Raw genomic sequence first — 11,329 nt, forward strand, 5'->3', positions numbered from 1 at the left:
TATGGAACAAACCACATTGCATACAATCTCACTCTACTCTTTCTTAAAGAAGCTTCAGATAGGAAAATCTGTTACTTCATAGGAATCTCTAATCTATATCATTGGAAAGAAAAATGGAAAAGAAAAATTAAATAAAAACACAACTCTAAATGGAACATCAAAACGCGAGGAACCGCTGCATCTACAGTGGATTATCCACTCTGCATATCTTTATAATTACAATTCTATTCTAATTTCAACGAACAATTTTGTTACGATGTCGAACAGGAGAATTACAATTACATCTTGTATAGAGGAGATCGGATACAAAGAGGTAAAGAAACGCGAACATATTTTTCGCAACACTAATCTACAAGATTTAGAGTTCGAGGTCTTAAGACTAACGCGACCAGTGCATTGTAAATCTCGCTGTTAATTAGTTCGATTCAAAAGTGAGAATTAAAAGGGAATCGGTAACGATCGACTACTTGCAATGTGGCATTTATTTCGTAACTCCAGCACAATCCGTTGTCATTTTTCGCAATGATAAGACAACGCGTAGAACTCTCGCAACGCTATTATTTCGAGATATCCTAGCGACAGAGGCTGTTTCCAGCCTTTAGAAATCCTATCACGGTCTTATGCTGCGAGGTCTGGTATCTCCGACTATCTCGTTTAGAAAAACGCGTTTACAATCGCTACGCTATTGCAAATAGCAAATAGCTACGCTATGCACGGCAAAGCAAAATTTCTTATGTGCACAACTATCCATAGAATCCGATGGGTATCATTGTGTTTTTCTCCATCGTATCTTGTTCTATTTTCAAAATACTTGCGCGAAACTGGATGCTCAGGAAAATGGTGGGGATGTGTAAGCGAGCTTAGGGAGCAGAAGAAGTGTGCTGGAATAGGATCCATTATTATACAATTACTAATTACGTTAGATAGCCGCTTGGTGCAGTCCTATCGCCTTGCGAACCTCTAAAATGAACATTTTCTATCTGATTGTATCGAATAAACATAAAAGAATTTTCAGAACAGCAACTGACTTGTTTACGTGCCTAAAACTAAGAAACAATAGTTTAATCTCTGTTTATTGCTGTAACTGACTAGAGTAGTGATCATACAGTTTCACTCTGACCAAAATTAAGTAGCTTTGCATAGGCTCTGTTGACAGGACACAAACAAAACCTTCTCAAGTGTCGTTATTATTATTTCCTCTCATTTTTACGTGCAATTAAGTGAAATGGATGATGATGATATTCTTTACGTCCGAGGAAACGGAAATGTATGTATATGCTCCACTAATGTACTAGTACCAACAGTATTGTGAATAGTTTATTTATAATACTTATTGTTTTTTATTTTTTCTCAAGACTACAACTGCAGATAATGAAGACGTTTGGGATGACAGTGCTTTAATTAAGGCTTATGACAAAGCAGTGAATTTAGCAAAGGAGGAAGTTGCTAAGAGGATGGGCATGGACATTGCGAGTTCACATCCTAAACAGAAGATGCAGAACGTAAAGCAATCTCAGCCTGCAAATAAATCTTATAAGGTCACTGTAATATAATGATATAAATAATTAATATAGCCATTAGAAGTATTAGACTGTAGACTTATAGTATAATACAATTACAATAACGATTAAAAATTTATAACACTATTCTTTCTGACCAATTAGTTATGTCAACTTGAATGTATATTTTCTCTGAATAGAAATGGATTGTAGGAGAACCTTGCCGTGCCAGATACTCAGAGGATGGAGCTATTTATGAAGCTGTAATATCAAAAATCTATGAGAACAGTGGAATGTGCATTGTAAAATTTGTAGGTAATAATTTTAAATTGATTGTCTTTTAGTAGATGTATGAAATTGAATGTCTAAAATGAGCTAACATAAATTATTTTAATGATCAGGGTATGGTAACACAGAGAAAGTGGAGTTGAGCTCTCTTTCAGAGTCCCATGGTACATTGAGTCAGGTAGTTCAGCAAGAACAAGCCCTTGCAGAGAAACAGAATGGAAAGATCACAGAAACAAAAGATGTGAATTTTGCAACTGCTAGTTCGAAAAGGTATACTGGAGAAAAAATGGAATGCGATGGAGAAGATGCAAAAGTATATAAGCATCACTTTATGGCTGGTCCATCTTTCACTTCAACAATAGATTCAATGCCGCCCGCACCTCCATTACCACCGCAATTAATGGCTAAGTAGGTAGACTTAGTAGGAGATTGATTCAGATTTAGCAGACAGCATAGAACATTTAATTATCATAATTATTATTTTGGATGGAAGCGATTCATTAACAGAGAAATGTTTTAGACTTCCAGATAATGATGCAGATGCACTTTCAAGTATGTTAATGTCATGGTACATCAGTGGTTTTCATACAGGTAAAATACTTAGATCTCGAATTTCAGGTATTAAGAGATTGACTTTGGTACTTTTTGCAGGTTATTATCAGGGCTTGAAACAAGCTAAGAGGAACCAAGAAAGAAGAAAGAACTGTTGATTATATAAGTATTTGTTATTGGTATTAATAAATTATCCCAGCATCACTCCCGATTTTTACACGACATTTTCGATATGCAGATATTTCCTTACGCCCGATTATAGGACACATATTTAACAATGTGCACTCTAAATATTTCAAAGGCACTATTTTATAAGTAACATCTGTTAATGATACTTGATTTTTTTCTAAAATCTTTCTTGGATTAACTTGATAATACAAAACTCGCTTGCAAAGTCTTTTGGTATTAGATCCAGAATATTTATACAAGTATTTATTTACAAACTCTTACAATTTCTGTTTATCTACATATCACTATTGAAGCGTGAGTGATGAGCGTGTCAAGTACGATTTAGCTATTCTTGGCACGAAATGTAATTTAACATGTAATTTGTCCGTGAGGATAATTTTTGAGTTTTTCTTGGTCAGTTATCGAACGGTATAAGAGTCATAGAAAAACTTTTAAGAGCAGTTTTGACCATCTTAATTACTTAAGACTTTTCCTATGTACAGTTTAATGAAGAATTAAACAAATTAATATAATCTCGCTGGAAGATGAGACTGTTTAGACAAACCGAAAACTAGAGATCAAAGCTGCGCAAAAAGTAATCTGATTCATGATTAACAATTTCAAGTAACGTGATGTGTTCATGATTAAATGATTATGGTTATTAAACAACCCAGTAATCATAGCTAATGAATAATTTAAATAATCGAAGGTAAGGTAATAATTGGTTTCAATTAACTTAATAACCATTAATCGTGAAAAGATTATATTTTTAATCGTAAGTAATAAATTAGATATTGTGCCAGTATTGGACGAAACCTTTTTAAGCCAATCTTTATTTAAAGTATAAGACTTTATATTATCAATATTATTTTTTTTATTTATAAATATGCAGAAATGTATAATTTATAGCAGTTTTCCTGAAGGCTTTCCAAAAGAACATACTTCGCGGTGGCCAGCTTCACTATGTCTACGGTTATCTGATATGTATGAAAAATATTTCTTTAGTTTAGAGAAGAAAGCGGAGGCAATTACAGAAAATGGGCCCTTCCAAAAAGAAAGAACCTTAATGAACCTTTCACAATAAACTGTGAAAAGAAAAATTTCTTGCAATTAACAGAAGATGCCTTCTGCAAAACCGAAAATAATATGGCAATTAATCTTCCTTCATTTTACAGAGTTACCATGTCATAAATCCATAAAGCCATTTAGTTCACTGAACATTAGTGAAAGTTACGTACCATTAAATCAAAATTTAACTGCATGTGAGAGTGCAAAGCTTTCATTATTCGTCCTTAAGTTTAACGTATATGTTTAAAATTTGAACTTACGAATGCAAAGTAATTTGTCAGATTCAAGCGTAAGTTAAAATGGCGGAAATGACGCCAAAGATATCAAGAAGACCAGAAATTCATCGCAGTTTTATTAAAACAGGTAACTCGTTGTACCTCGTGTTATAGTAATTCTCGCAATCAATCAGAATGATTTGAGCCGTTCAGTGCACACATCGACTAACTCCATAAAACAAAAAGTCGAGAAACGCGATGAAATGATGTACATTGATTTTTAAAATTCCTGTTATAACATAGATTCACATATATAATGTAGAATGAATAAATACAGATATAGCTTTCAATTAACGTATAATTTAATGTATAAAATTAACAAGAAAGAATAGCCAAAAAAAAAAGAAAAAAAAAATTTTGCCGTTTAATGGTGTTAATCTTTATTATTCAGGAAAGTTATTATAAATATAAAAAGTTATGACTATACCAAGTGCTTTGACACTTAAATTTAAGATTTTTCAAAAAGTGGAGTTAATCGATGTGTGCACTGGGCGGCTCATTTCGAGATTGATGTTATTACAAACGTGCATGTAGTTACTTAATAAAGTTTCCGTTATAACGGTAGTAGCTGATCTGATGAATCTGCAAGTGTGAATTCTTTCTCAACGATTCCAAATAGAAGTTCACCCACAAATTTTCTAAATAATCAGCTTTTAAGTAAAGTAGACGTTTAGCTAAAGTACCACTTGTGGGTAAAATTAAAAACCGTAATGAACTGTTCATAATTTTCATTCCATTCCTTCATGGTCAAAAATTATAAGAAATCAGACCAAACTATTCGTATTACTAGTGTACGTCTAATTCGCAACAAAGATCTCTAAAACATGGACAAATATTTATGTTTCGTAATGAAAAAATGTGTCGAAATTGTTCAACGTGGGTAACAACGAACCGTCTGTTCATGAGATTTATAAAATGTTCGTGTATATGAATTTTAATTTGTCAGAAATATGACATGTCGGCCACGTGGCTATTGTGGTTGTTGTGGTTGTTTCGGTTATTGTTGCTGTTTTGGCGGTTGTTGTGGCTGTTTCGACTATTGTTCCTGTTTTAGCGACTGTTGTGGCTTTCGTAGTTATTGTTGTTGTGGTTGATGCCGACAGATGCGCCCCTTGATTCTAATTATCTCTGCGAACATAATTATATTTTCTTATCGATCAAAGACACCCGGCGCAGCTTTCGCAGCCTGCTAATCATCGTCATCCTGTACGATGTTTAGCCGAAGCTGAAGTTGCACCTTTCCGTTGCGAAAGGTTCGTTTATAATTGTGATAGAAATTGCATAATTTTACAATACGTTTCAACAAACAACGGAACGTAAAATCTATATGTAGCAAACGTTGGACCTTGGAAAAAAGAATAAAAGGCCACACAACATAATTACTATACTGCGGGTCTTTATGCGAAATAAAAATCGAAATAGTAAGTTAATTCTTTCTTTAATCAGTTTAATAGATAAAAAATTAAACACTGACATCATTGAACACTTTTAATTTCGCTTTCGTTTGAGATTGCAACCAGTCAATTTTCTTATAAATGTATAAAATTCATAGTGTAGTAACTACAAATTATTAAAGATCTGAAGTTGAAATAGTAGCAAGCCCCGATCGTAGTTTCTTGATACAGTGAACGTGGAGCATGAAGGCATGAAAGTGTTTGTCTCGTAGTTGATAGAATTATAAAACTATTTTTGTGAACAAAGTACTCTTCAGCGTGCAAAACTTGAATAAACGCTTGTGTGAATAAATTGTGAAATCCCGGGGTTTGGGGGGGGGGGGGGGGGCAGGGCGAGCCCGAGGTTTGCTTGAACAGACGGTGTCTAGGAACAGGGATGAAGCAACGAGAGAAGATAATAAGTGGTTCATATAATACCATATAATGGGAGCCTATAATGCGGTGGGTGTACACGAGGCTTTATATATTTCCGAACATAAGGCTATTGTGGCTGTTGCAGCTATCGTTGTTGTGGCTGTGGTTGTTGTTATGGTTGTGGTTGTTATTGTTGTGATTGTGATTGCTGTTGTTGTTATAGTTGATGTTACTGTCGTGGGATGAAACAGTAGGCATTTAGTAGGTATGGGAAACGCTCGGTTTGCAGGGATCGTGAAATGAACAGCTGGGATACATACGTATTTCGTAATCTTCGTTTCTCTCGATTTCCAGACAACAGCTCGATTAATTTTCGATGACGTCGAATTCTTGAACACGAATGTATCGATGCGATTCAATAAAAACTCTTTATTATTCTGAATATTATTATTTATTCTGAATATACCAACATGTGTTACGAACAAATTTAATTGGAATAATCACGTGGCTTTGGCGCTCGAAAATTTTAAAAGCAACAATTACAATTGTAGCACGTTCCTTTCAGTAAAAGTAAATCGTAGTGGAGAAGGTATAAGCTTGAAAAGCTGAAGAAAATTGAAATCACGAAAATTCATTAAAGTTACATTCAGCTCTGCAATTTATGTCGTGAGTAAATTAGACATGATTGAAACGTACAAAGAGAAATGTTACAATTTCCGTATAATTTACCTCGTTAATGTTACAAATTCCGTAAAACGTATAAAAGATCTGTTAAAATTATTATCTCCATGATTGCGTCCGTATATTTCGGTGCATTTCAGTTATAGACACGACCGCTTCGATATTACTGTAACCGCCGCACACCAGTTTCGAACGTTCGACAAATTAATTCAAATCCGTTGCCTTTAACACTTTGCCAGGTTACACGCGCAGCTGGTAATCGTTTTACCATAATCAATTCCGTACTAAGTCTTTGCGCACACAAATCCTGTTGGAACTTCTCCCCGCAGTAAAAATATCTTAGCTTTTTGCAGATCGATCTTGTCGGTACCTTGCGAAAAATCGGCAACCTCGACGTCTGTTTAATGTTCTGGACTCTCGGAAAACCTGTCGAAAAGCCTGTCTTGGGAAACGAAAATAAAAAAATATTTTTTTTGGCATCTGACCTCAATTAATCTACGACTTCTATGAAGAAACATTTCTTAATTATCGAGTTACAGGGGTATTCATAAACGTGTCATATTCGTACAACGGCCTGTCTTTTACGTTGTCCATTCTAATTAACTACATTGTAAAACAAGAACGGATAACCGACACTTTGATGTAGAATGCTTTGACATCCATCGAAAATAATAGCAAAATTGCAATACACCGTGAAAAGTCCACGAAAATCTCTGCAGTAAATTCGAAAGATCCTCAAATATGTCGCATACAACATTTTTTAAAGGGGGCTACTATCAAATAAAAATGTGAAAATTAAATGTTTTTTTTTTAATGTTTTATAGAGAACTAAATGTAACATCGTTCTAGAACTTTGGGTGGGGGAAGGGGGAGGGGATGTAAAGAGAAACCTTTGAATCGAATAAAAAAACTTGGTTCTGCTTTTGTTCAAAAATTGTTTTAAATTTAGATAATTTAAGCTGATATCGAAACTATTTTAAATAAATCATTTGACAAACTAAGCAAATCCTAATGTTCGTGAACAGATTTTGATTTTCTTTGATATACAATTTCAGCTCAAAAGAGCTCCTTCACTCCTTGCACTATTATGTCTTTTAGAGCTACGTTGATTACGACTGTTTCGTCCTTAATTATTTCCTTGATGTCGCGAGGTGATCCTAGTGTCCTGACTGTCCTCGTTTACTTTCATTCCCAAATTTCGATGACAGGGGATTCAAATTTTCTTTCGATTTAATAGAGATGATGGACAGCCATATTTATTGAATCGTGAACGAAACGTACGTCACGAGCCTGACTCGTTATTATAGTGCAAAGGGTTAACACTAAACCTACTGAGCTCGAGCAGTGGCTACGCGTTTTGCTTTAGAAGAATGGCAAGACCGGATTTATTTAGACTTTCTGCCATTTGTATTACAATTTATGCTTCAATCGTGACATCCATTTCATAATTTCTCATGTGAAAGACTATAATCTAAAAAATTTATAAAAAAAAGTGTGTAATCGGTCATTTTGACCGACTTGGCAGGTTTAATGTTAAAAATATTGCAAATGAAAAGTAAAATTTAATTTTAGTTTCAATCCCTGGTCATGGTTGTAACGAAAAAACTAAACTTTGTTTGAAGTCATTTAGTCATTTTAAATAAACACGGTATCGAGAGAAACGCGTTAAAAGCTCTCCGTAAGTTTCCAGGTACTTACAGTTTAAAGTTCTATGTAAAAATTTAGTCTGCTATTCCAGGACCACAGAGTAACCAATTGCGACTAAGAAATCTACAAGGCACGTTTTTGACACATTGTGCTATTGATTTATGCAAAGGACCCGAATCTCTTAATTTGGAAAGAACTAATTAATAAAACTGGCCCGAATGAGCGCAAGTTTGGCCACGTTGGACAGGAGTCGCATCAAAATTTGAAGTACTGGATGCAGCGGGACGCGCTTTTATGCATGTTTCACCCACAGATCGATGACGGTCCACGGAACGATCGGATGCGGATGATCATTGCGCGGACGATTGCTACGTATAGTAACGAATCGGTCGGCGCGAGCGCCGGCTGTCGTCTGAGCAGATTGCGAGCACCTGTCTCACAGAAAATATCCACCGGTGGCTACTCAACGGCGAGGCTGCCGCGCGGCAGAAGGTTTGTCAGCTGCGCCAGCAGCTGAAGTAACCGATCGCAGTCCATCGGTCTGAGATGACGCTGTGCGGATCGAAAAATTCAGCTTTCGATCGGTCCTGGCGTGTCCCCGAAGTCTCGAGCTCTTGTGGACCGTGCCTTCCACACGGAGACTCTCGAGTTTCACGAACGGCTGCTGCTTCCATCGCGATCCACAGATTTTTCAATCTGTCGATAGCCTCTAGGTGTAGTCTCGCCTATGGGTAACGTTTCATCGACGATCCTACCTAGCTGGAACCTGGAACTAATGCGATCGTCCAAATCAAAGGTCGCTGGGCCGAATCGACTCCATATGCCAGACCGAGTCACCTGGCTCTAGGAATTTTGTTTTCGCCTCGCGCAATTTACTAGGAATTTTTATATGAAACCCGAACGCCCTGTCTCCGTTGCGACTGTCGCGTGACGCTGTCCCGTTGGAATCTTAAATATAAATTTTCTGTATCGGCGCTTGTAGAATTCCGACCACCCGGGAATTTGAATACGTTGGTGGCTTGGTGGTCGAAGATCATCGTTTCTGATCCACAGAAATCAACAGGCTATTGGTAAAGCAGACTCTCTTGGATGAACAATCAATATGAAAATAATTTCGTGTCAGTGATAGAATTAGTCTGCTCCAACGAACATTTGTAACTAGCAATATTTATCGAGATGAATAATGAGAACTGGAATGGATTGACTCGTAAGAGTGGAAAGATGGAATCAGTTCGGATTTCGATAAGTTTTAATTATAAGACTTGCTTCAATAAAGTAATTCATGCAATCATTTCTCAAAAAGAGGTTTGTAAAATTTATAGTATCGTAACATTAAAAACCAGTTACTTTGATCACGGTAAGTTTAGTGTTAATTTAACACTTTATCGACCAGTATCTTATAAATCGGCTTTATCTATTATTTCTTATTTATTATTGAGATAACAGTGTTAAATTGTACTATTGTAAATTTTTAAATATTAGATACCTTTTGCGATTAACAAAATAAATAGAATAAAAATAAAATAAATAAGATAGAAAAAATAAATATTGTTCAACGTCAATGTTATAAAACTGTAAAAATGTGACTAGATTTAAGTACCCTATAATAACAGATATATTTATGGTGAAATGACCGTTCGGTAAATTAATATTTCGCATGTTCTGCACAGTTTCCTAAAAAAGCTGATATGAAAGATCAAAATCACTGTGGAGAAATATTTTTAGAAAGAATTGTATTAAGTCCATTATTGTGGGTTTCCAAATTTTTGGGGCTCTCCGCGTTATCAAATTTGTTTCGTAAGAATCGATGGTATGAAAAATGATAGAGAAGAATGTAACAACAACGTCGGTGTAGGGTTCGGTGTCACGACGCGTCGTTGCACGCTCGATATAAATTTACGGCGCGTGTCGGGCTCGGGTTTCCGAAACACCTCCTCAAAAATCCAGGCTTTTTTACGGGGTCGAGGAACGTGTGCAGGTTGGTCTCGAGTTTCCCGTTCGATCGCTCGGAAAAGTTTCGAATTGGATCTCGCCTGACACTTTGCGGATCCGTGAAACTCTTCTACGAAAACAACATTCTTCGCGCCATTAGTTACGGACGTTGATCGGGAGCAATTCTAATCGGGAGGTTCGGTAACATAGCATTCGAGGGGCTAAATATCAACCTGTTAACTGACAGTCTTGTTCGTCGATTGATAACACGTAATTTTTTCTAATAATTCAACAGATAATTTTACGAGATAATTTTCTTCTTCATAATGACCCCTTGCAATTTATTGTATTATCTTTTTTAACTGTTTTCCAGAACGAAGATTTTTCACCTAAATTCGAATAAAAAGGTAATATTTTATTTGAAAAAGAGACATGGAAAATAAATTATTTATGGGTTTATTAAAATAACTTTTTAATCAAACGAAATATTTAATTACTGTTTGCAAATGAGACATTGTAATTTAGTGGGTTTTTATTAAACAGCGGATTTGATGCATCCATGACAAAATTATTTTTGGTGAAATACAAAAGAGAAAAACTCATTTAAAATGATTCGGGTCGAGAATAAACATCTATGCAATTCTCGTTTGTTGCAACTAATGAAAAACAACTTCTTATTTTGCATACAGATTCTAGTTATTATTACCTAGTTACTATACAATATAAAATTTGCCCAACACTGGACGCATAAAGCTAACATGTTCTATCTTGAAATGCCCAAATATGCTAAGATTGCTATTCGATCTGATTATTTCGTCCGGCTTAGTACATTGGAAACTATAAGGAGGGTTATAAGCAGCTCGGTAAGAAAGTCAATAAAAAGAGGCTTAATTCGAGGGTCCGAGGGGACCAACTGCGGTCGAGCGAGTGTTAACAGGTCAAAAAGCGGATCGGGATCAGCCAGGTCATCGACCACTGTAAAAATCGTAAGGGTGCCGAATCGGTGGCAGAAAAATTACTCTGGCTGCGTGCGTGTGCGTGTGGCGGCAGGTGGTGGGGGCGAGCCACGTGACCGAGCGCGTGTTCAACAATAACAGCTGCACTGTTGCACTTCCCTCAATTCACGTTCAGCCTCCACCGAAGCAGGACCTCTGCTCGGCGAAGTCCTCCGAGAATTCTATCGACTCAATTTTTCGTCCAACGTTTGCCATTCTCAGTGTTTGCCGACTATCGTGCATCGTACCGTACAGTGAGATCATATATCATAAATATAGATCGTGCATCGTTTGGTGATTAAACGAGCCGCCGGGTGTCGAACGGATTCTTTCGTTTCGCTGATTGATTTCGGTGATTGACAGTGCACCGAGATTTCGGGGGATGCTTTAAGGGTGCTACCACTCTCCGACAGTGT

General features: G+C 36.3%; 1 protein-coding gene across 1 annotated transcript; it reads left to right on the forward strand.

Moving 5' to 3' along the window:
* The first annotated feature begins 459 nt into the window (after positions 1 to 459).
* Positions 460 to 2,550, forward strand: Smn (survival motor neuron). The gene is made up of 6 exons (XM_078196212.1): positions 460 to 1,267; positions 1,356 to 1,538; positions 1,700 to 1,814; positions 1,901 to 2,195; positions 2,308 to 2,378; positions 2,439 to 2,550. Exons 1-6 carry the CDS (start codon positions 1,226 to 1,228, stop codon positions 2,495 to 2,497), a joined length of 765 nt encoding a protein of 254 aa, XP_078052338.1. The 5' UTR covers positions 460 to 1,225; the 3' UTR covers positions 2,498 to 2,550.
* Positions 2,551 to 11,329: the final 8,779 nt, after the last annotated feature.

The sequence above is a fragment of the Augochlora pura genome, chromosome 2 (assembly GCF_028453695.1).
Source record: "Augochlora pura isolate Apur16 chromosome 2, APUR_v2.2.1, whole genome shotgun sequence".
NCBI classification, from domain to species: domain Eukaryota; kingdom Metazoa; phylum Arthropoda; class Insecta; order Hymenoptera; family Halictidae; genus Augochlora; species Augochlora pura.